This window comes from Perna viridis, chromosome 1 (assembly GCF_037379345.1).
Source record: "Perna viridis isolate PV_CMFRI_1.1 ecotype Kerala chromosome 1, ASM3737934v1, whole genome shotgun sequence".
Lineage (NCBI taxonomy): Eukaryota > Metazoa > Mollusca > Bivalvia > Mytilida > Mytilidae > Perna > Perna viridis.
This window is the reverse complement of record NC_142445.1, coordinates 27,978,234-28,004,981: the sequence shown is the minus strand read 5'-3', so window position 1 is coordinate 28,004,981 and position 26,748 is coordinate 27,978,234. Positions and strand designations below refer to the sequence as shown.

General features: G+C 32.3%; 1 protein-coding gene across 3 annotated transcripts in view; it reads left to right on the top strand.

Moving 5' to 3' along the window:
- The first annotated feature begins 3,670 nt into the window (after positions 1 to 3,670).
- LOC148628055 (mannan-binding lectin serine protease 1-like) overlaps positions 3,671 to 26,748 on the top strand; it is a 35,268-nt gene continuing 12,190 nt past the window's right edge. The window contains exons 1-13 of one of the 3 annotated variants that reach the window (XM_088584104.1): positions 3,671 to 3,792; positions 4,587 to 4,755; positions 7,842 to 8,014; positions 8,400 to 8,509; positions 9,873 to 9,975; positions 13,086 to 13,268; positions 15,217 to 15,426; positions 20,446 to 20,592; positions 20,934 to 20,991; positions 21,700 to 21,832; positions 23,041 to 23,150; positions 24,881 to 25,062; positions 26,139 to 26,272. In XM_088584104.1, the coding sequence (XP_088440230.1) occupies positions 3,732 to 3,792; positions 4,587 to 4,755; positions 7,842 to 8,014; positions 8,400 to 8,509; positions 9,873 to 9,975; positions 13,086 to 13,268; positions 15,217 to 15,426; positions 20,446 to 20,592; positions 20,934 to 20,991; positions 21,700 to 21,832; positions 23,041 to 23,150; positions 24,881 to 25,062; positions 26,139 to 26,272 (1,773 nt within the window). In that variant the 5' untranslated portion in view covers positions 3,671 to 3,731. Of the gene's footprint in view, positions 3,793 to 4,586; positions 4,756 to 7,841; positions 8,015 to 8,381; positions 8,510 to 9,872; positions 9,976 to 13,085; positions 13,269 to 15,216; positions 15,427 to 20,445; positions 20,593 to 20,933; positions 20,992 to 21,699; positions 21,833 to 23,037; positions 23,151 to 24,880; positions 25,063 to 26,138; positions 26,273 to 26,748 lie in introns of all 3 variants that reach the window. The other 2 variants (XM_088584096.1, XM_088584088.1) reach the window with 2 other exon arrangements.

The following is a 26,748-nucleotide window of genomic DNA, read 5'->3' as shown; positions in this document are numbered from 1 at the left end:
TGCTTTTCGATCTGACATTCTTTCTGGTGCGGCCATGTTCATTGTTTGTTTATCGTCTGCAAAACTATAGTCTGTTACAGAAAATTACACTTGACTATAGTTCATTTCGTATTTGTACGTTTCCGGAAATAGCCGAATTTGCCCGACTTTAATACAGGACATTGTCCTGTATTAAAATTTTTGATACAGGGCATTGCCCTGTATAAATTCGGGTGTAATAAATCCATGCAACTTCCTGTTATATTAAATGGGCAATTTGCACTGTATTTTAAGTAATCAGTTAATAATAGAAAGAGACAACAACCCCATCGTGATGAAAAACGTCAGCTCAATGCCACCCATGGGTCGTCAATGAACGACGATGAAACCCTCAAGCCACAGGACAGGCTACAACTGACCTAAACAATATTATAGACAGGAACAGCGATATAGTTGCCCCTGTGTACTCCAGCGACATAAAAGTAAGCTGAAAGTGAAAACAAAACAAGACATACAGAGGCCAGAAATTCCTGACTTGGCGCAAACAGTGCAGCGGGGTTAAAGTACTTTAACGTTATCACTCACACACACCCTTTTAAATCTGGCCACTGCGGAAAAAATATTACACAATTTAACAAATCTTTAAATCAGTTCAAAAAGAGTGTGGTTACACATTTACACTCATGATTACGTATTCTTTTAAAATCTCGAGTTACTGTTCAGATTAGTTGTGCTATTAAGGCATCAGATACATAAAGCTTTTAAGCATTTTAAATAGCATCATCAAAACGAAGTACTTAAGTAGTACTCCAGCTAAGAATCATGCAAAATGTGATTCATGGGTAAAAAGCCTACATATTTTTATTTTTGATATTTTGTTTAAAACGCTTTAGTAAACAATAATTAACATTTGGTTTTTCATATAACCCGTGCTAATAGGAGATACAAATTGTATAGAATGCACTGTAGAATTCGAAGGTAAGGGAGATAACTCCGTAAATTACACTTAAATACAATAGAATCTAATGTTGATTAACTCCTAAGAGCAGGCGGATTTGAATGAATAATTACACATTTCATAGTATAGACCCATAAAACAACTTAATTATAAAAATAAAAATATGTAGCCTTTTTTTGGAGTGTATCGCATTTTCCCGATGTTGCATGATTCTTACAAAGACAGCTACTTAAGCTGTCTTCATTTATTTGTCGTTGGACTTAAACAAAAACGGAAACTTGGACAGATTTTTCCATCAAATGTTTTTTTGTTTTTTTGTTTTTTGTTCTTTGTGATTTTCTATTTTGCGCGTTTTTTACCATTATTTATGACGATGAAGCATGTTTCAAATGATTTTATATTATCTTTTAGTGCCATTTTATGATCTATTGATTATAAAATTCCTCTTTTTATTGTACATTTACAACATTCTAAATTAGCTGGTGTCAAAAGAAAATTAAAATGTTATGTTTGCTTTGAAGTTATATGAGAAATAATGCATACCGTTTAACTGTGTACAGTGGAAACAATTCACATGTAGCATTCTGATAAGGCAATAAAATACAAAATTGTTTAAGAAATTATATTGGATAAAAGCATACCTATTGACTGTTCTATTTATATTTAATCATGTTCAATTACAATTTAATTGCTTCACAGAAAGAAAAAAAAAACTTTTAGTATTACTCATAATCTCACCAGTTGCGGATTCATCAATTCCAAAAAAAAATAAGGGAGTCACTGGTTTGCCATAGAGGGGTTCTGAGTGCACCGCCTTTTCATGGGATCTACCGATAATAAGGTCACTTAAGGTCGATGAAAGAAGAAATATCTAATACGAAACAAACATTGTCATCCTATTGAACATGTTTTTGTCGAAGAAATTGGTTGTACTATCGAAAACCAAATATATAGGGAACATCTTCATTAGACACCGAACTCAATAGTGAAACTAGATGATAAGGCGTCGTCTGTACCTTCAACATGGTGAAAGACTCAGAAACATTCCACAAAAAGGGGGGTCACACATTTTTTAAGTTTATATCACATTTACAAAATTATTTTGTTTCCTCCTGTTGTTGCATTTTATAGTTAAAAGAGATGATACGATGTGATAGAACTCAACATAAAAGTTGTATATAAACTCTTGACTATTAACATTTCATTCTTTTTTGAATTCTTCACAGGACTCCAATGTTATTTTTCTTTGTATGAAACATCAATGCTTAAAATTCTTTTAAATATCTAACATGGTTTAATACAACTTAATGTTTTAGACAGACTTATTCAAATTGACATTCGACAGTTTTTCTATAATATCAAGAATATCTAATTGGTCCATTACCGACAATTAACAAAACTGTACAAAACATATTCGTGTAACGTCGCCACTGCATCGTAGTCGGAGTTATACCCACCAAACACGTGTTAATCATTAAGTGGCTGTCTTTATAAGAATCATGCAAAATCTGAAAAATGTGATACACCCCAAAAAAGGCTACATATTTATATTTTTGTAATTAAGTTGTTTTATGGGTCTATTCTTTGAAATGTGTAATTATTTATTCAAATTTGCCTGCTCTTAGGGTGATAATCAACATTGAAAATCCAGTAGATTCTATTGTATTTGAGCGTCATTTACAGAGTAATCTCCCTTAATTTTGAAATCTACAGTGCATTCTATATAATGTTTATCTCGAAAGGGCACGGGGTATATGAAAAACCACATTTTAATTTCTGTTCACCGTGACATTTCAAACAAAATATCAAAAATTGAAATATGAGGCTTTTTACCCATGAATCACATTTTGTATGATCCTTAGCTGAAGTGCTACTTAATGCAGTTTCTTTCCATTTGTTTGTACTTACAATATTGCTTCTTTTCTCATAAACAAAAAACAGTGTTACTTTACTGTGAAGTCAGCCTTATATCTTGACCTACACTTAGAAATCGATGATAAAGGAAAACTATTGACCAAACTTTACGACAAACGTGATGACTTTTCAATCAGAATTGTCAACTTTCTTTTCATCTTTGGCAACATCCCTTCGGCTCCTGCGTATGGAGTGTTCATATCACAACTCATACGTCATGCCAGAGCTTGCCAAAACTACGCAGACTTTTTGTATCGCGATGGAACTCTAACAAATAGGCTTCTGGAACAGGGTTATGTTGCTACAAGATTGAAGTCATCACTACAGAAGTTTTATGGTCGTCATCATGAACTCGTGGATCGTTATGGTGTATCCATCAGCACCATGAAAACTGATTTATTCAACGGGTCATAGTTTGCCTTTCCTCGTTTGTCTACCCCGGACTTGACTTTTTATGAGCAACTCGGCGGGTGTTTCTAGAAAAGCAGAGGACGCTTACCCTACCGGTGCACCTGGTCCATGCTCCCAGTTTTTAGTGGAGTCCGAGTTGCTCATTTACTTTTGTTATTTTGTATGTATGATTTTAGTTACTTTATGTTCTTTTTTGTGTATGTCTGTTTTCCATGTCTGGTCTTTGCCCCTGGGTTACATTCTTTTGATTACCGCAATAACTTTGATTCCCTTGATTACTCTTTTACAAAAGGCGAAAAGGATAAGATAAATTTTACAACTGTTTAAATTAACAATTTCACTTCAAAAGATGATCATTTTACCATGCTACTTATATTAGTAACAGTAACACTTATAAGTATATAAGTGCCCAAGGATTGGAGATTTCCGCAATTATTGTTGGATCTCGTTTTGAATTAATTTTTTTGTTATGGCGTTTCTCTATATAGTTTTGTTGTTTTTGATAACTTTCATTAATCAAATAAGTTCAGGTATGTTAAGGTAACTTACATTGCTGTAAATATTTATTTTTGTATGATTATGAACCATTTTATATTTCTTACATGGTTTTCGTTTGTATTTTAAAGGTTAAACTTTATATAGAAATTTTAATGTATTGTAATGTTTATATCATAATACGCATTCCATGAAAATATCTTTACTGATCGAAAGAAAATATAAATAACATAGTGTGCTTTAGACCATGTTTAATAATGGGTATATTGTATATCAATTACAGGACAAGAAATAACAAATCCAAGTCAGTAATTACGCTTTAATCTTGAATGTGATTCTATGGTTTGCTTATTTCCGAAGCAAATCTTTCAATACTCAAATAACAACTCGTGCACCGCCATCTTGTTAATATATGGATGAGGTCTAGCCCTCTGGCGTTCGAAATTAACTCTGCAGCTACCCCTCTTAGAATATGAATTGTCTTTCAATGTCGGGAAAAAGTGAATGATTTTCGACATTATTCGGTTGTCAAACGATATTAGATTGAATAATGTCCCATAATTTCAAAAGGCCTGTCTGCAGCGGTTGGTAAGAGATGAATCAAGCGACTGCCGATGCTTGTAGCTTGTAGCCCAACGAGAATGTAAATATAATTCCATTTCCAAAAGAACGATCTGAGGCATTCATGTTTTAGACACCTTGAAGATATATGACATCGATGACGCTCCTTTCCTGTTACAAATAATATCTGAATCAATTTCCATAAGTACACGTATGACTATTCAAACACTTTGTGAAAAGATTGACTTTAATTACATTGGTTTTGCAGAAATATGTGGTGAAATCCTAAAGACCTCAAATGGAATTATAAAACCACCATTAAAGAATGATACATACAGATCTAATAGCTTTTGCCGTTGGGAAATATCTACATCAGAAAACAAAAGTTTTGTCCTTCGCTCTACACAGTTCTCTATTGAACAGTCCCAAGGATGCAAGTGAGTATAATTGATTTATGATTAAATAAAGAAGTTTTTATATCAAATTGCCCTCCCGAGAGTATTCCTTATTAGCTCACCTGTCTAAAGGCCATGTGAGCTCTTGCCATACTTGGCGTCCGTCGTCGTCGGCGTTAATAATATTTCAAAACTCTTCTCCTATTACACAATTAACCAATTGAAACCAAACTTGGTACTAATATTCCATGGGGTATCCGGCATAGGATTGATGTGGGGATATTTGATCTGTCGAAAAACATGGCCGCCCTTACTAAAATAGAACATAGGGGTCAGACAGTAGTTTTTCGCTTATGATATCTCCAAAACCGTTAGGGTTAGCCAAATTCTTTGAATTGCTGAAATGATCCTTGCTATAAGCTTGCAAAAGTCTTGAAGGGATCAAAGTAGTCAGGCGACTCTTTGTAAGAGCTATTGCCTGTGAAATGAAAAAAACCCCGTTTTTTTCACATATTTCAACCAATATCTTGAAAACTGTAACAGATAGAAAGAAACTTTCAGTTGCTGAAACGATTCTTATGATAAGGCCCACAAAGACTTCTTTATTTAAAATTTTTGGACAACTCTAAGTTAATTTTATTGCCCTTGAAAAACAAAATTTAACCAGGTGAGCGGTTCAGGCCCCTAGGAGCCTCTTGTTTTTCGGTTAGGTTTGCTACAAAAACGATTTAAAATTAACAATAAACTTTACGGAAGGAATATTAAGAACAGAACATCCAATTATTTCTAGATTCCTAATGTTAACCACCATTATTTGGGGTCTATAAAGTTATCTTGATTTCCCAGCACATTTGCAGTTTATTGTTTAGATGCGCAATTGAAATCTTCAAATAGACACAATTCCAAGGAAAATAAATTTACTGTTTCTTCATGTATGGCATTAAAAGGCCTCGATAGTTTATAAATAAATTTTCATTGTACTCTTGGCAATTGTTTATGTTATCAATTACACAATTAAAAATGCTTCGTAAATTTTAGCAAATATTTTTTTGATATTTAATAAATGCATCACATGTCGACACATTTTTTTATTCCCTCACACAAGGTGCAAAGTGGAAGTTTGAACTTGAGATTCAAAGAGGAACAATTAAAGGTGACACTCGTGACGGAGAAGGGAAGGTTTACTAAAATAAAACAAAAAGTATAATATTAAAATAGGCCTTTTTCGTGTATCATGATAGGTCGTTCTACATACAACCTCTGCGGTTGCACTTTTCACATTAGTGTTAATTACATATAGATGTTGTTATCGTTTACAAGCTTAACAATCCATTTTCCGTTTTTTTTTTGTGATTGTTTGTTTGTTTGTTTATTGGGGTTTAACGTCCGAGCAGCAATATTTCAGCTATATTCAGACGATGAACATGAAATGGATGATAAAATGAACATGAAATGATAATAAAATGAAAAAGGGATGGGACACAAGGATAATAGGGTCGACAAATTTTGATTGCCACTGGAAATAGGGAGAGGTGGGTAGGGTCGGGCAATTAAGCCTCCTGTGGCGGAGCATATGGTTCCTACTCCGGGAGAATACCACAGTAGGGTTCTTAATTGTGCAAGAAACGTGGCATCTTTCCCAACATGGTGCACCACTATGGTTTGCGGTCAGGTTTTCCGTATTATAGCCTGACAACCCCAGCATGTAACACGCCAGGGATACCCCATTCCAACACCTGGGGCACACATCTCAGTTGCTCTGTGGGCAGAGCGCCCTAGCCCCCGACCAGGGTTCTGAGCACTATTTAGTCGGCTTTTACGACATGTTTAGCGCTGCTGCAGGCCTATTCTTTTAACACCCGGACCTGTACGGGGCTTTTTTGTGCTTGAAATTATATTAAATCAAAAGGGTATTCTTTCATACTCTATCGAGGTGTAAAATTGCACCATTCATTTATACACCTGATGGACGGACTTTAATTTTATTTGTGAGTGAATGGTCTGATATTACACATCAGTAAATACAATTTCAACTACTTAAAATCTATGCCTGGCATATGACATTTTCCAATTGTTGTTTATGAACATATAAATGACTAAATACAAAAAATAAAAACATTTGGTACAAAAATGGATATAACTACACAAATCATCGTTCGATTGAGACCACAGAAGAAAAAAAAAGCAACTAAAAATAGTTATTAAAAACAGACCAGCTGCACCGGTAGGATGTACGTCAACTGCACCGTAAGATCGCTGGTAATACAAAAACAATTGTTGTAGTGTAAACATTACCAAGTTTAACTGCGAATAATTATTTCGGAAAAAAAAAGAATTATGAATAATTCTTCAGATAAAATGGATAGTTAAAAATACCTCCTTTGTGTGGGCGGTTATATCAGAGCAATTCTAAATGCAAATTTGGCTTTAATAAAAAAGAAATAACCAATACATGATATCATGCTTTTGCTTTAACATGTTGTTAAGATGTAAGATATGATGTATTTTATATCCTAGACTCATACATTTGAAGTCTGAATTTAGTGCTTTGATTCCTGTTTGATGAAATAAAACGTTATAGTTACATGTTCACTGGGGACTAAATATTCAATAATATCGACATACACAATTCCCCTGTGAAAACAAAACAACGAAAATTCAAGAAGTAGAAATTATTAAAGTACTAATATAAAAAAATGCGCGGATAGAAAGGAATATAGAAGAACACTTCGTACAAAAAAAAGACAAAAACAAACAAAAACAAAAACAAACAAACAAAACAAACAAACAAACAAACAAACAAACAAACAAAAACAAACTAAAAAGTACACAATGAAAAACGAACATTACTAAACACCAGGGTAATTTTGGGTGCCTCCGAAGGGTGAAACATTTGCCATGCTGGAAGGTTTTAGCTGTGTTAGGTACCAATGCAACACTATGTTCCATGGAATAGTACAAGTAATAAATAAAAAGAAATGGTACACCGCCTTTTTTCACAAACATAAGCATTTTATTTTAGGGATAAGCAGGTGTATGTTTTAGTCATTTATTTAAACGCTTCATTTAATTCTCTTACTATCTTGAAAACTGTTACTACGTTTTTAGTATCTTTTTATACCTTTCAGGTGGGATTACTTAGAAGTACGTGAAGATATAGACAATGCGTCTCAAGCTATAGGGCGGTTCTGTGGTTTTGACGAGTTCAATTATATATCTCTCTCATCAAAAATCTTCATCTATTTCGTTTCCGATGAGCTTCAAAATGAAGCTGGATTTAAGCTTGGATACACTGAAACAGGTTTGACAATAAATACGGAAACGAATACTTAATTCTACGTCTAAGAATAGTTTTATATACGTAGAGAATCCCTAGAAATCAGCAGTTGTAAGGAGTTTCGATGAAAATAATCGTTAAGCTGTCTCTTAAGGCATTTTTATGATACAGAACTTCCGTTAATGTAAAATGGTTTATTTACTGTTTCCTGGTTAAATATTAGTGTTCTAAAATATATTCAAATCAGTTTGACTTTTACCTCATGGCGAGACAGCAATAATTGGTCCATCTTTATCTATATTAAATCTAGGATTGGGTCTTTATACGTAATTATAAATTGTTCAGATTACTCTTTGCCATTTCTGATTGATTTCTCATTATTCTCATATAGTAGGGTCGTCTTTTACAGTCGGGAACAGCTATATTTGTAATGCTGTTATCTATGAAGAAACATTTATTACCTCACCGGGTTATCCAAACTTCTACCCAAGTTCTACTATGTGCCTTTATAGAATTGTTGTGAGTATCCTGAGTTTGAAAAAAAATCTTCAATCGGTCATTTAATCTATTAATATTATAATATTATAATATTATAATATAACATTATTGTTAAAGTTATTACTTTCTTAATTCATTGTATTATTTCAGTTTAAAGCTAAATGAAATTAACCACATATTCAATACAATATTCGCCTTAATTATATTGGTAAAGATGAACCGTCTGTCAAAAAAATGTATAATTTTAGAAAGTAATTGAGGTGGACGTTGTCCTGCAATCCAATACATCTTGTAAAGACGTTCCATTTGATGAGAATTTCCTCAAGCAAGCAACCTTACTAGCACTCCAACTATTGTCAATATGTCGTTGTTAATTTTATTTAGTTATATTACGAGAGATAATGAAAAGTAGTCTAGTCGCAAAAATTGTAAGAATTTCAACACACGCGTATGGCGTTTTAGCACTTAATCCAATATATGTCTTTCTCTTTTACTTAATTTATGTTCATATTTTTGTATTAATTTGACTGCAATATTGACCAATGGTAATTTTATGTGATCCGCTTATAATGATATATACCGAATATAATTAGTTTAAAAGGAAGCGGGATGTTTAGCGCTATTAGACCTGTTTAAACCCACCATTACTGTTGGAAATACATGCACCAAGTCAGAACCATTGCTGGTGTTTTACACGGTAGTGTTTGACACGTGTCGCGGAATGTTTTTTTTTTTTTCATCGTTACTAGATTATCACCGGATTATATTCACTTGCAATATTATGGGTGCCACTGGCAGATCAGGACATGCTTACCCTTCCGGAGTACCTGATGTCAGTCTCGGTTATTTTTGTGGGAGTTCAGTTTGCTAGTTTAATACGTTTTTGTTAATTTTTTTGTGTGACGTGTTTCCCTGATCATCAATTTTTGTGTAATCTTTTTTTATTCGGTTCGTCTCTGATTCATGTGTTCACGTTTAGGCCATGGTTTTGGATTTTGACGCATTTGAATCATCCCACAGCTGACGCTTCAGTATTTTTTTTCGCCGATATTGACTATTCCTTTTGACAATTGCAAAGAGTTTATCAGTTCGATAATTTTGTTATTACAACTAATGTCAGCAGAACGTTACAATGTCCATATGAGCAAAGCCTAGGTTAAATAAAGAATAATAGTTACTTTCGATTTTGATATCGACAATATCAAAATCGAAAGTAACTACTATAAATTTATTCGGTAATCCAATTATTATATTTAAGTCGTTGTATTATACATGTGCTTACATGAGATTGATGCAAAATACTGAATACAATGATTTGAAAGAGTTGTTTCTCGTACCCTAGGTCTACCTACTTAACACGCGTCTCAAATTATTTTTATTTAAGGCCCCTGCCAATTCTCACGTAGAAGTGGATGTTATCCGGATGTCAATAGCAGATGACAGTTGTTTATTTGATAAAATAAACATATACGATGGAAGTACTTCTCGTAAGTATCATCATACTTCTAATGACATTTGTGCACTATGTGCGACCAAAACCAATAACCATATACCCTATTATTTCCAAAGGTCATTTTCAAATTGGTCATGGCACTCGACACTGTTAATCTGTCTGTACGTTTATTTATTCGCCCAAAATGTCATTAATATAACTCAAACTGGTTTAAGAGGTTTTAATTACTTAAAGGTACAATGTTCTTTTGAAAGAAATCCAAATTTTGTTTTTGTTGTTTCCACTAACATTGGATTGCATTTCCAAGTGAAACTCAAAACATCGAAGAAAAGGTATATATAAGCTGCCAATTTGAATTTTATTGGTCAAAATATCTTGTGACACGTTTTGTTACTCGCGATTCTCCAATATAATTTCCCGGTACCCTAATACCTTCCATTTACGAATCAATATGTAGCCAAAACAGAAACTGACGCATTTTTATTTTTTTTTTTCAAAATTAGCATTTTGGTTCATGTTAAGGTATTTTTTCAGGGGTGGGGGGTCAATTTTGCACCAACATGGAATTGAAATAATTCAAATATTTATTAATTTGGCACATTTGAAAGCTAAGACACGAAACATATGTACTGTATCTTATAAAAGCTTGTTTGACATATGGTATTTTAACAAGAACTTGCAAAATAGAAGAGTAATCAAGGGAACGAAGCTTATATCAGTAATCAAAAGAGGGTAATCCAGGAACAAAAAACAAAAACAAAAAAAAAAAAAAAAAAAACAGACATGGAAAACAAACATACACAACAAAGAACATAAAGTATCTAAAATTATACATACATAAAATGTCAAAAATATTTACAGTGTTTGGGGTGCTCTGAATGAGCATTGTGTTACATTTCATATTGTAGAAATCAAAATTATCTATCGGATGATACCACATTTGAGACATGTTCAAAGTGCAATAACCTATGTAGTCGAACTAGTAGAACTTTTATGGAAAAATCGAAAACCCTATTTTTAGCAATTTTTGATAAATTCTGTCAATGAAAACCGCCACAAGAAATGAAGAGAACCCGACAAGTATCTATTTTGATAGCCTTTAACAGAACATACTAGGTTTTTTTACTTCGAAAAATATGTCAATTTAAGCTGTTTTTGGTGGGTTAAAGGAACATATTTTACATATTACTCAATTACTGTCAGTGTTACTGCATCGTTCGTGATGCCATTGCAGAGCCGAGACATTGGACTACATAATTATACTTATATATATTCAATTTATTCAAATTTGATGCCCCGAGATGTTTTAGACGCTTGAACAAAGTAAACAAATCTTGATCATGTGACTTAGCGTGGTATAATATAGACTTATTCGGTAAAGTAATAACAGCATATCTTTAGCAACAAATTGATTCATAAAAAAGAGGTATAAAGGTACCTGAATTTATGAAGTTAATGAGTGGGTGCAAGATGGACTATTCAAGCCATGGACTAAAAGTGTAACAGACTACAACTTTAGTAAAAAAAAGTTTCATTTGACAGTCCATTGTCCATTGATAGGGATTTCTTGAAAGAGTAATCAAGGGGACCGAGGTGAAGTATTGATATACCTAACCTCAAAATGAAAACTGGTTCTTGCTTTCTGGTCCGCTTTTACTGGACAATTGCGGATTATATTTCAAACTTTAGGTCAATATATTTTGTTTTGTTTTGATTGTTTGTTTCTACATATGCATGTACTTAATTTTTAGTATACGTTTTTCTTGCTTCTGGGAATAAGACATTGTTCCTACTACAGATTATGTTCCTACATTTTAGTCAATTATCAACAAATAACTCAGTTTAATGAGTTTAACATGACAACTGTCTGTTGAAACAAATTTATGAATAGGTTGAAAATATTTTTCTATAAAGATTTCAAATTCTTCAGCAAAATAATACGTGGATAATATATTTCATACTGATGAAATGGCTTTTTTTAATCAGCTTTTGAAGTCAGGTTAAGTAACCTCATTTTTGCTTTATATTTGGATAAACGAGTACCCTGCTGATTTATATCGTCATTCATTATTATGACGTATTCCGAATTAGGAACACGCAAAACGATCCTAGCGCATGATATCAAATATTATTACTCGCGCTAAAGAAAGGATTTAGTAATGCAATGACTGAACTTCTATGGGAACCTTCCCATTCTATGGCCCATGGGGAATGAGGAATGGTGAGATTGGGAATTTGGAGATGGAGAATCGGAACGGGGAATTGGGATAACGTATGAAGGATGGAGATTTCGAATTAGAAGGATGGAAAAATTATTTTTTTTTTAAGTATTATCTATATGAAAATATATATTGAATAATTAGAAACAACAGTTTTAATAGTAGAATAAAATGAATAATATGAAATTCCATTTGACAATGTCAATTTCAAGTAAAGAAAAATGCAATGCCTGTTACACAATTCAGTAAATTGAAATTTGAATGGAAACAAGGAAGAAGTGATTTTTCAAATATTTTAATGATCTTTTTTTTAACGATAAAATCAATACCCACAAAAGTAACAGCGGCCACAACAATGTAAAACACACGTACATTTAAATTTCATCAATTTTTTATGAATGATTTACTTTGAATAAATGACCTTTTTTTGTTTTTTTTCTCGATCATTTAGTAATTAATTCGAGAGAATCAATCTTTTTTTACTTCTTCAAGTTTTATAACTTTTATGGCAAGACTCTTTTCGATCTTAGCCTGAAAAACTAAAAAAAATTGGCATGAAATACGATTTAAATTTAAACTGTTGTAAAGGTGTTTACCCATTTTGATGGTATTATTGAGTGCATGTGTATATATCATTTATGAAGTTTTCTACTTCAATGATCCTAACATCCATTTTTCAAAGATAATGTTTTCAATAATAAACTAAAATAATGCCTTTGTTATCATGCGTAGATAAATTGTTAATGACACATTAGGTATCTAATTATAGGAAGGACTACATTAACATAAAAATATAGCATATTAAGAACGAAAAAGCAGCATTTGTTCGGTGGGTTTTTTAAACCATGAATCACCTCTACTAAAGGCACTGTCTGAATTAAATATGGACTTGTACTTAAACCGTTTAATGAGACTCTTCTTTTAGATTCTGACAAACTGGCAACTTTATGCGGTACAAACAAGCCAAACATCATACCATCGACTAGAAATGAAATGCTGATTATCTTCCTGTCTGATTATATGGTAGAGGACAGGGGGTTTATGGCCAATATAAGGTTCATCCAAAATATTGACAAGATTCCACCTAATCAACCAGGGAAAGACAAAAGTATGTACTGTATGCATATGAACATTTCAATGAAGCAAGTTAATGGAAATTTGCATTGTTAATTGGGCATTCATTGTTAATTGGACATTCATTGTGCATTTGTATATAGTAATATTAACATGGTATGGAAGTTAAAATGTAATGTGTTTTTGATATTGTAAGAATCGAATGCAATTTATCGTTATAATTTTAATATCTTCCAGTGCAATTGCTAGCAAATTTGAGAAATAATTTTAATGCATTATTGATAAAGTAGATCGATGAAATACGATGAAACTGAATCCTACTGTTAAAAAATTTATCTGCAGAAATGCTATATAAATTCTAAAAAAAAAAATTAAAAAAAAACAATTGTCGTTATTTCGTAATTATTCGTAATTATACAAATCTCCTATCATAAAGGAGACCATGGGAAGTGGCAGTAAAATAAAATAGGACGACATTTCGTCAGTAATTCACGACAATGTAAGAGTGTAGGCGTCTATGGTTGTCTACAGATTCACGACCTTTTTAAGTCTTGTCGACATATTGAACAATGTGTAATGTTCTTTTGAGAAGTTTACAACTGACGTCACATATTTTGACGTAAAAAAAGTTCTGTTGAATTAGTCGATATTATTGGTAACACGGTAGTTGAAAAAACTAATTGCATAGATTTTCAGGTCCATTCGGTATAATACAGAAATCAGAGTTAACTGAAATGCTTTTTATCATGTATTAAATGTTGGCGTTTGAATTGCTGAATATATTGCTCGCCGTACTTTCGTTAACTATGTTTGGTTGCAAAGTACTCGAAACTTCTTAAATAGCTCATTTAAACAGATAGTGTAGGGGTGGAGCAAGGAGTAGAGTAAAGCTTAACACCTGTCTCAAATGAAAAATCAAATATGGAAACGTTTTGTCCTTTTTGTGTTCTAATTATGCTGTTAAATTTTTGAGCATCGCATGAATATCTAATTGATTTATAACTGACGTGAACAAATGAACAACTTCTCTTATATTACATCATACAATACTGCACTGTTCTTGTTAATCTTGCACTTGTCAAAGTACAGTGTAAATTTATTGTAATCAGTTTGAAGGATCAATCAGAATCGCTTTCTGTGACAAAACAGAATACTGTAATGTAATACTTCCATTAGTTAAATTATACGGCATCGACTGCATCTCACAGATCGAGACACAATAAATAAGTTTTATGTTACAAAACACATGGTTACTGAAAGAAAATAGCACTTGAAGTGTTTAATCATTTCTGAAGGCAATGTCATTCGTAAACCTAGAACTATATAGTTTGTAAAAAGATCATCGAACTGTGTATTATCCAGTTTCATTTCTAGGGTTCACTCTAGATGAATTGGTTGTAATATTGGCTATACAATAAGTTCTTTCAATGACTTGTACCTGAACCCAGGTCAATTTCTTGTATTTAAACCCTTAATTTTCATTTCTCAGTGAATGATGCATTGTATCATAATAATCAGAATCCTATCGAATGAATGGAAATACATTTTATTCATTAAATTGTATTACATTCATTTTGTTCGTTTCTTTAAAAGAAGTTTGAATATTCCTCTAATTGAAATAAGCAAAATAATACATACAAAGCAACAAAAGTAGATGAGCAACTCAGACTCCACTAAAAACTAGGAGCATGGACCAGGTGCTCCCTTAGGGTAGGCGTCATCTGCTTTTCTAGAAACACCCGCCGAGTTGCTCATGAAAAGACAAGTCCAGGGCAAACAAAAGAGAAAAGGAAAATTATGACGCGTTGAAGTTTCTATTTCGTAGATTGATACACCAAATATTATAAACATCATAAGATTGAGAGGCGGAAGACGTAAACAACCTAAGGTAAGCATATATGAAACCGAAATTTAAATAAATCAATATTAAACAATTGACTGTTTATACACAGTAATAGGACAACGTTTAAGTTATTTTTCAGATTGTAATATTAAGATAACTGGTAGCATGAACGGCACGATAACAAGCCCAGGATATCCAGAAAACTATAAAAGCAATGTCAACTGCACTATGACAATAGTTGCTCCCGTTCCAGATCACCAAATAATGATTCATTTCACATCACTGGAGATTGAAGATTCAAAAAAATGTTCCTTTGACAGTGTGTCATTATTTCTTGATTCCTACTCAGGTATTTATCGTTATGTGTTTGTTTATTATACCAAAGTATTAATTCAATGTTGTTAGTACTGCAAATAATTATATAATCTAGTTGTCATTTTCCCACACCTATAGCAATTTATACTAATCGTATTAATTAAAAAAAAATCATACTTGAATCTCAGAAGAGATATTTTAAGGATGGGAGTGTTTTGCTTTATTAATTTATTTTATCATTACGAACAACTTTGAGCAGAATAAATGAATATCGATCAGTTTGACCACTTTCCACCAATTTAGGGCCATATAAGTATTAAACCGAAAATTTCAAGTGCATTTATTCGAGATCTTTCGATCGTTGTCACTAGTACTACAATTACACGTGTGTATTTATTTAACATCTAAAAGTTACCTTTAACATTGAAAATTAAAATGGTAATTAATATTGAATTTAATTAATATCCAGAAACATTATTAATTTGTTTATTCTATTTCCTCGTCGTCATCAATGACGATACTTATAATAAATCACAGCAAAACCAAATATAAAATTATTACAATAGTACAACACTAATCAGTTTTGACAGTAAAGTAGTCAATTTTCGTCAATCAATGCGCCACGTTCAAATGAATTCTATCGTTGAATTTTGGTCTTCTGACACGATTTATTTATCACCAATTACATATTTCATTAACTACTGTCAATAAAAAGTTGATTGTCCAAAAACACAGAGGGAATTCGGACAAATGCAGTGAAAGCTTTGAAACCAATATAACCTCATATACATGAATATGCCATCACGTCTAAATAACGATTTATCTTTATTCAGTATATACCTGCTTTTTAATTTAAATATTTGCGAAAAAAAGACAACTTTGAATATACTAAAACAAAAATGATATCATGATGTCATTTCCTCCAATATTTGTTTCAGTATATAGCATACCTCATTCTTAAGGTATATATAGTCATGATATTGTTTTCAAATCGATGAGGATAGCATTTGTTATTAACATTGATTCGCTCATAGGGTCTTAACATAGAAATTGAACACTAGATTTAAAAAGAGTTTTTGACATGACATAGGTAATGTCCATATTGTATGAATTATGGTGTACCATGACTCTTAACCCCGCATGGGAAAAATTGTGATTGATTTTACATATACGATGTTGACATAACCTTTTGTAGGTTTAAACTGGTCTGTAGCTAGCACGTCAGTTAAATGCTAGTAGTCCTTAGTTCCTTCATTTGTTTAATTTTATATTCAGTTTCTTTGTGTCCATTGTAACAAGGGGCTCCGTCCTTTCTGAACTGATTTGGAACGCCTTTGCCAGACATTTTCATCACGGTGGGTTTGTCATTTTGACATATACTCCATACCTTTTTTTTCATTAAATTGCAGATCACAATATTGGATTAAAATTAAAAAAACACAATGGAAAGGAAATTTATCACCTTTTGTTGTTATATGATTCGAAAAATATAGACAATTCACAATATAGCTAATAATTATTTGAATTATCATTTGAAAAGAGTTCTAAAGAAAATGTCCTAATAAAACATAAAAAAACTAGAATTACGTAACACTTTCCAATAATCAATTCGAATATTGTGTTCATTGCGGAACAACGCACATCCTGTTTACGAGTTTTTTTGTGCACGACAACTGCATCACGAAGATCATTAATCACGATATTTGTTTCTTTTGTTGTACATAGAAAAAGAATGCATGTACAACACAAGAAACAGTAATTACGTCGTATGATAAATTATGTAGTAGCTATGATAAGTAGTTTCAAAGAAAAATGTTACGAAAAACGTTTGGACTGACACCATGGTCAATTTACGCCTCCCGTGATCTGAGTGTTGTAACACACAAAACCCAACAGACAAGTGACAAAGAGCTTCGGCTGACTTTTTATAAATCTGATGATAGCGGAAAATAATTTTTTACTGTTTATTTTTAAGCAAATACGAAAATAAACGCATTATTATATAATGATAGTAGATATTCAAAACTTTTAACTACTATACTCACAACTGTCAAAGAGGGTCTACAGTCCTACCACAACATTTGTTACTCCTGTAGTGGTATCAATTCAATGTGGATCCTGAAAAATTCGAAAGATCTTTTGGAGACAATCAGTTCAAGACTATTATCTGAATATAATAGCATTAAAACCTATGATTTTTCAACACTGTATACTTCTATTCCCCACACTCAGTTAAAATCCCGACTTAAAAACATCATACATCGTTGTTTTTGCAAAAAAGATGGTACACATAGATACAAATATATAGTTCTTGGTAGAGATTCCTCATACTTTGTAAGAAATAATTCCAAATCATCTTCCAAATATACAGAGGAAGATGTTTACACAATGCTGGAATTTTTAATCGACAACATATTTGTCCAGTGTGGTGGACGTGTTATTCAACAAACGGTCGGCATTCCAATGGGAACAAATTGTGCTTCTCTACTTGCTGACCTATTCCTTCACTCTTATGAGGCTGACTTTATAGCTGATCTGATCAGAAAGAAAGAATATCGTTTGGCTAGATCCTTCAATCTCAGTTTCCGCCATATAGATGACGTATTATCTTTAAACAATCCTAATTTCGGGGATTTGATACATCGAATCTACCCATGAGAACTTGAGATAAAGGATACTACAGTTACTGTGAAGTCAGCCTCATATCTTGACCTACACTTAGAAATCGATGGTAAAGGGAAAGTATTGACCAAACTTTACGACAAACGTGATGACTTTTCATTCAGAATTGTCAACTTTCTTTTCATCTGTGGCAACATCCCTTCGGCTCCTGCGTATGGAGTGTTCATATCACAACTCATACGTTATGCCAGAGCTTGCCGAAACTACGCAGACTTTTTGTATCGCGCTAGTACTCTAACAAATAGGCTTCTGGAACAGGGTTATGTTGCTACAAGATTGTCATCACTACAGAAGTTTTATGGTCGTCATCATGAACTCGTGGATCGTTATGGTGTATCCATCAGCACCATGAAAACTGATGTATTCGACGGGTCATAGTTTTCCTTTCCTCGTTTGTCTACCCCGGACTTGACTTTTTATGAGCAACTCGGCGGGTGTTTCTAGAAAAGCAGAGGACGCTTACCCTACCGGTGACCTAGTCCATGCTCCCAGTTTTTAGTGGAGTCCGAGTTGCTTATTTACTTTTTTTACTTTGTATGCATGATTTTAGTTATTTTATGTTCTTTGTTGTGAATGTCTGTTTTCCATGTCTTGTCTTTGTCCCTGGATTACATTCTTTTGATTCTATAACCTTGGTTCCCTTGATTACCCATTCACTTTTAAATATAATTGTAAATAACGTTCAAGACACAAAAAGAATATTTCAGGTGTGCATGGTGATGAATGTATTGTTATACATAAAAAAATAATTGTATGATTTTGAATATACATCTACTTAGTCGTCAATAAAGATTTTTAATATCCATACTGATCACTGAAAAAAATGTGTTCAATGATGTTTCTAGAAAAGCAGAGGACGCTACGCTACCGGTACACCTGGCCCATGCTCCCTGGTTTTAGTGGACTTTGAGTTGCTACTTTACTTTTCTTTCTTTGTACATGTTATATCATGTTCTTTGATGTATCTGTCTGTTTTCCCTGTCTAACCTTTTTCCTAGAATTGTACCTTTTTGATTTTTGTTCTAATTTTGGTTCCCTTATTTACTCTTTGTTTTAAGGTTTATCATAGTAAATAATGTAGTTTCGCGCCACCTTTTTAAAACATATTAGTAATTCATTTGAAAACAAAAACATTTAAGTACCAGTTAATATAAAATTCAGGTAATGTCCTTGGTAAGGTGATTCATGGTGTATAAAAACCCATGCTTTGTTTGGTCTACATATGCTATATTTTTTTATGGAATTATGGTCCTTTCTGTATTTAGGCCTGTACTTTTGAGAAAACGACCCATTAAAATCAACTATATCAAACCAAATCAAGAGCGGTAACTTTGCAAATTGCTAATTTCATGTATAATCTATATACATTTTATCTCAAAAGCACAACCCTCAAATAAACAAAAAACGAAGACTGGTTATGTGATCTATAACGGTTTCTAAACAAGAAATAAAACTGAGTTCGGTGGGTTTTTGACATGCATGAATCACCTCCTTGTCTGATTTTTATAAAGACTGGTACTTAAATAAATTTACAAACCTCTTGCAACATATGTTTGCATTTTATAAAGGGTAATAAGTTGTATTCCAGCTATAAGGATCATGCAAAATGTCATTCATGGTTGGAAGTCTACATATTTTCATTTTTGATATTTTGTTTAAAATAATATAGTGAATGGAAATTAACATGTGGCTTTTCATATAACCCCTGTTCACAGGAGATAAAAATTATTTAAAATGTACTATAGAATTCAAAATTAATAATTCTGTAAATAACACTAAATTATAATAGAAACTATTGGCCTTTCAATGTGGATTATCTCCTATCAGCAAACAGATTGGAATGAAAGATTATACATTCCATCATATAGACCTATAAAGCAACTTAATAACAAAAATAAAAATGTGATTGATACTATTTGTATACTGAAATAAAAGCATGCTAAACGAACATCTTGCATTTGTTTTGCATTTAAAAGTTGGGAGACTCATTCTCCTAAATATTCAGCATTGTTGATATAAAGAGTTCAATTTTAATGTAAATATATAGTTGTTGAATGGGTGGAATGATATAGAATGTTATAAATAGTGAAAAATGATTTCTTTACTGCGTTATGTAATATTTGTATAATACATTTTAAGATAAGTACAAACTATGGTCCATATGGATCTAATGTTCACTATGTTGATATACTTAAAGCAATAGAGAAACATATAAAGAACCAGCTGAACAGCAAATATTTTCAAATGTCGTATGTGGAAGTAGAATCATTGATGTTCTGTTTGTACAGTAATGAAAAACAAAACAGATGTTCGGGTCTGATAAAGTCTGATTGGTGGTCGCCTTTATTTAAATGATTCTTCTCTATTTCAGATCTCTCGGATATTAAATTATGTGGCTTTACTGTACCCCATGATGAGTACTTTTCTAAGGAAGGTTCACTGAAAGTACAGTTCATATCAGATGCACTAGTATCTTGGACAGGATTTTCCGCTAATTATAGTATTATCCCCAGACAAGGTGAGATCAGATTAAACGTTACCGTAGTTTTTAATTCACTTTTCTATATATTACCGCAGATTTGGATAAGCTGAATTAATTCAATACTCAACTAAACATTTTGTGATAAATACAGCTAAAGTACGGATGAATTTGCAACACAGACATTTCGGCAAGAAATATCATATGGACAAATATTTCATGTTATACAAATAGTCTGTTGCTTTGGTTTGGTTATACAAATATTATGAATTATTGTTATCAATCAATTTGTTTCACTGTTACAATGTTGAAGCCTTATGTCAATGTTTCAAATATTATTTTGTTTGCAATGATTAAAGAAATATAATTTAACATTTTAGTTTGTTACCCACGTTGTAGTATTGATCAAGTGTGTGTGCGAATGGGGAAACTCCATCAGTATGTACAAGAACTCTAGAAAGGCATCTTAAATCGTTTTAGTTTTGTTTCAAATTACTTACAGTATTTAGTATCGTTAAGCATTAAGTTGTCCTTTGGATGCAATTCTCTTTACAAGAAATTAGATAAGTCTATATAACGACTGAGACGGAGAATGTATTAAGTTTCAATCAATTGAAATACGTTCATGCGTTACAATGAGTTAAATGTGATTACGCCGGTGTAGTTATACTCGTCGATCTTATTTTTACTATGAACGAGTCAATACACCGATATCCTGTTAATCGGTAGCTTATTATTAAATCATGTGATATGTATTAAAATTAAAGATACATAATTAGGTTAACAAACCATTTTTAAATATTCTTTAAGTTACATGCAAGTTTTGTAACATCACCGACAAATTTCAAACAATTAGCTCACGATGTATATTCTAACTACCAATTTTGTATTATGCTGATTAAAAGTTGCGACATGTTGTCAAAGGAAAGTTTGCGATAATTCCATATTGTTTTTCGCATATTTGTTTGTACACACTTAAAATTCCATATTATTTTTGTTTATATGTTTTTACACATTTAATCAAGGCATTGGTTTCCTATCCTTTTTTTCTTTTGTTAAATTCCATATTGTTTTACTTTATTTGTTTGTAAACATTTACGCAATGCATTGGTTTCCTGTCCTTTTTTCTTTTTGGTTAAATTGTAGATGCGTGCAGGGTAAAAAATGCAACACAAATATATGCAATAATGGTTTCTGTGTAAAGAAAGGATTAGCAGAAGTCCAATGCTTCTGTGATGAAGGGTATGCAGGTGTTCTTTGCAACAGGGAAATCGAACTGGCAAGTATTTAAACTATTGTATTAAACAGTATAAGATTTCTCTTTTCGTAGGGCAACCGTGATGGTCTAAGAGAAAAGTGCAGGGTACGGGATGTCCTTGGTTCTATCCCAGGCCAAGTCACACAGAAGACTTTAAAATTTAAAAATCATGATATTTAGTTGAAATGAAGGATTTCTCCCAGTGTGAATAGTGTTTGAGACGTAGCATGGAGCTGTTCTATTGTTGCAAGATAATTACAGGATTATACTAACTTGCAATATAGCCGAACAGAACATGCTTACCCTTTCGGGTACCTGATGTCACTCACGGTTTTTTTTCGGAGGTTATATTGCTAGTTGTTTTCTTCAGTTTAAATGTGTAGTCTATATTATTCCGTTGCTTCATGGCGTATCGTGCTTGTTTTGATATATTTTAATCATCCCACTGCAGACGCTTCTTTCCACAATGCTTCATTAGTGAAAAAGACGAATTCGAGTATGATTATATTATCAATTTTGGGTGAAGAAAAATCGAACTTCCATATGTTATTTTTACAAGGCCTCCAAAATAATTCAAAGATATATTGACTGAGGCCTAGATCAACGATCGTTTTTTTTAAAATTTTTTATGTGTTCAAATTAATCAAATACTAATTAAACATTTGACTCGATTAATAAATGCTTTATAGTATGAAATTGATGGCAATATTCCTAGCAATAAAAACGAAAACGTGCAGTATCACAAAACATGGGTGCGTTAGAAATACATTGTTTAAATAGAAACTATACAGTACGAAATGTCAAGATATGTGTAATGCAGCTTCTATCTTAACCCGTGTATCACCTAAATGCAGCTTGTCAACACAAAATGCTCTGAACATTTAATACTAGGTACATTATCTTACAATGTTAACCCAGCCTTGCCTTAGCTTTTTTCTGAATTTGTACTGTAATTATTTTCCACTCTTAACAGGCTTAACAGCGATTGTTTTGCATTTATAAAACTTCTGCCTCGATTTTGTAAAAAAGTTTCAAAGTTGGAAACTAAATATCTAAAGGATAATTGGTATTATATCAATAAAAGTGAAAAATGTAGTTGGTGAAAAGATAAAACTAGAAAATAACTTACTGAACAATTTATTAGTTCAAGCATTGCGTGTTATATTCTTAATTTATATATTGAATGGTATATTTAACTACGGTGTTTTCTATCGTAATTGTCTTAGCAGGTTGAAGAAGAGTTAGAGTTCACTAAGAGGCCACACGATGAAACGGTGGAATTGGGAAAACGTGTCTTGCTCGAATGTCATGCCAATAATGAAGATGTAGACTATCTATGGTAAAACCACAGGCTGTTTATTCTCTATTACCTTATTAACTTCTCACCACATAACCTTCGAATAATTATGTGCGGCTACAAGCAAAGTTATGAACAAGAAGAATTTTTATAATGATTTTCTCGCACAACTGTTGAAAGGTTTATAAACTTTATTAGTGTATATATCATAGCTATGTCGTTCTTACTTAAGTGTCACTCTCTGTAGGAATCATGCAGTGGGTGAAACATGGTATGAAAAAACCAGCAATTTTGAAAGTTTAATTGGACAATTTGCACCATCAGAATTTAGGAAAAAAAACAAACTTTATCCTACATTTTGGTAAATTGAGTTATGATTTCATTGAAGTGCACTGAAAATGAACATTTCAAGGGCAGATTAGTATATCAAAAGCTTCAATTTTCTAACATTCTATTGAAAAAATCATGAGAAAATCCAGAAGTGCAGAGATCAAATAGTGGTCTTTTCAAATAGAAAAGGCATCCGTAAATGAATTTATATTGTCAGATCAGCGAGTTTTCCTGATTTTCACATTTTGTCTGATTCTCACAAAAGCATACACTTAATAACATAAAATATAGGCATTCCAATAATATTATCATTAATTAAAATATATATATAGAAATGAACTATCTTAACAACAATCAGCAACAAAGGAACAAAATTGACAAACTCAGTAAGTAAAACATAAAGGTACAACATTTTGATTTAAATGAATATTATTCCTTTCGCTTCTGAATACAACTATTGCTTTTTTCTTGTTCACACATGAAAAAATAAACATTGAGGACTGAATTCCTTGGATTAACTTTGAGCTACAACAGTTAAACTCCGCTCATATAATTTGGCAGAAATCATCGATGCTGGATTTGACTTCGTATTTAAAAAAAATTGGTTATGAGTACTTCTTGAATGTAATTTATTTTTTATCTTGAACTTTCTAATTATTTGATTCTACTACTGTTGGGGAGATGAGGAGATGTTACTCCTTGAAGTATATGTATACCATACGGCTATTTTCAATTGTTATAGATTGGTGATTTTGTATTTATATATATAGTGTAAACAGTATATGTCATGGATAAATTTTTGCTCAGTAAAAATATAAATATCCAGACAGAAGGCTGTTGGTAGGGACAGAGTAAAATATTTTTCTTTAGTGTAAGTGTTTGTAAGAATATGGCAAAATGGGAAAAATCAGAAACATGCGTGTTAAAACCCCACCGATCTGACAATGTAATACCACTCAAGGATGATTTTGCTATCTGAAAAGACAATAATTTTGATATCTGCATCACTGGCTTTGCTCAGAAATATTTCAATAGAATAGTAGAAAAATGAGGTTTTTGACAGAGTTATTTGCATTTGAAATGTTCATTTGCAATGCATATCAATAAAATTTTAACTCAATGCACTTTATATCCTTGATTCTGATGGTGCAAATAATCAAATTACACTATCAAAATGATGGAGTTTTTTATACCATGTTTCACCAACTGTCTGATTTTTACAGAGACTGACACTGAATAAGACATCGAAACACGGTTTAATATAATACATAGAAAAAAGTGATGTTCAACCATTTGATTACCACTGAAATTATCTTATAATACTTTAACCTGTTCTAAATTTCACGTTTCTTTTATTTTAAAAGCATCAATGTTCTATTTATACAGTTTTATTTAAACGAATATAAGCAATTTAAAGAATCCAAGTAATTTAATTTTTGAAGGTTTTACGAAGACTTGATGCTACAGACAGACTCAAAAACATTGACTGTGTATCCAGGCGGTTTACTAGACATTCATTCTTTTGGAAGAGATATGGAAGGATTGTACAAATGTTTAGCTAGTACATCAAATGACTTTATTGAGCATGAATTTAGACTCTTGGTTGCAGAACCATGTGACATAAGTAAGTTATATTATCAGATTTTTTTTTATAAAACTTTACCATCACTACTAGTTAATTGTGTACATACGGCATCAATTCATATCATTGATAGAAATCATGTGCTAATGTCTTATAATTACACGGTTGTAGGAAACAGAATAAGCCGAGGGTAAATTAAATAAATCGTCAGGATAAACCACAAAGGTTAAAAACAACAAGAAAATAAAGCATTCAAGAGAAGAAACTTATCCCAAATGAACGACATAATTTCTGGAATACGACTGGCTAGATATTTATGTGCATATGCGATTCGTGTAAAACATCTATCATGCTAATTAATTAATGAATTTCTAGAGAAACTTTAGGTTTACAAACAGAAAAAAACTAGAAAGTTAATATTTGTTTCCTATTCCAGTCGGTCATGGTTTGTGCTTTAATTTTTACAAACAAAGCTTCTTCTTAAGGAGGTAGACCTAGGGTAAGGGATATAACTCTTGTAAATTATAAGAACGTTTGTATTCAACACATTATATCAATCTCATGTAAGCATCATTGTAACAAGGATTGATTTCATTCTGTTTCAAATAAAAACTTGATAGACTTTGGTGAAATTGAATATGATAGAAACATACCCTAGGTCTACCTCCTTACAATATGATAAATTACTGATGTAGAATGTTCTTGATAGTTCTTATAGCTGTCTCCATAAGAAAGAATTAGTTGGGATTTTTTTAAAAACGTTATTTTTGGCATATTTTTACGTAATGATCTAATAAATGTTCATATCAAGCATATGTGGTAAAAATAATAGAATGTGTCGAATAAACTGTTTTCTCGATGTAACAAAAGTACATACTATAGATAGTTGGTTTTACCAATAGAATGACACAAATTTACATGAATCCACTGCGGCTTTGAATAATATGTACCAATATAAATGACCTAATTAAAGTAAAAATAAATATGATCTTTGAACCAATGGATTGTCCCCGCATGATACCTCAGTTGACCACCTGTTTGATATTTTTTGTTAAGCTTTATTGCTATATTAAATGCTCAAATGACAATCTGTCGTCTTTGCATCTATAACATTACAGGTATCGAGGTACCACCAGTTGATACAGTTGTAGAGGAAAGAGAGGTAGTTTTACTGTCATGTTTTTCTCAGCTAGCAACTAATGTTACCTGGTTTAAAGATAATGTGGAACTCAAAGATGGCGACAAGTTCAAGGTATTTCATAACAATTGGAATGCAAATGTCTATAATACAAGTCATCTATGGAATAACATACTTTTATAACGATACTACAGACACTGTGAAGTCAGCCTCATATCTTGACCTACACTTAGAGATCGATGGTAAAGGAAAACTATTGACCAAACATTACGACCAACGTGATTCAAAATTGTCAACTTTCCTTTCATCTGTGGCAACATCCCTTCAGCACCTGCGTATGGAGTGTTCATATCACAACTCATACGTTATGCCAGAGCTTGCCGAAACTATGCAGAATTTTTGTATCGCGCTAGAACTCTAACAAATAGGCTTCTGGAACAGGGTTATGTTGCTACAAGATTGAAGTCATCACTACAGAAGTTTAATGGTCGTCATCATGACCTCATGGATCGTTATGGTGTATCCATCTGCACCATGAAAACTGATTTATTCAACGGGTCATAATTTTCCATTCCTCGTTTGTCTACCCT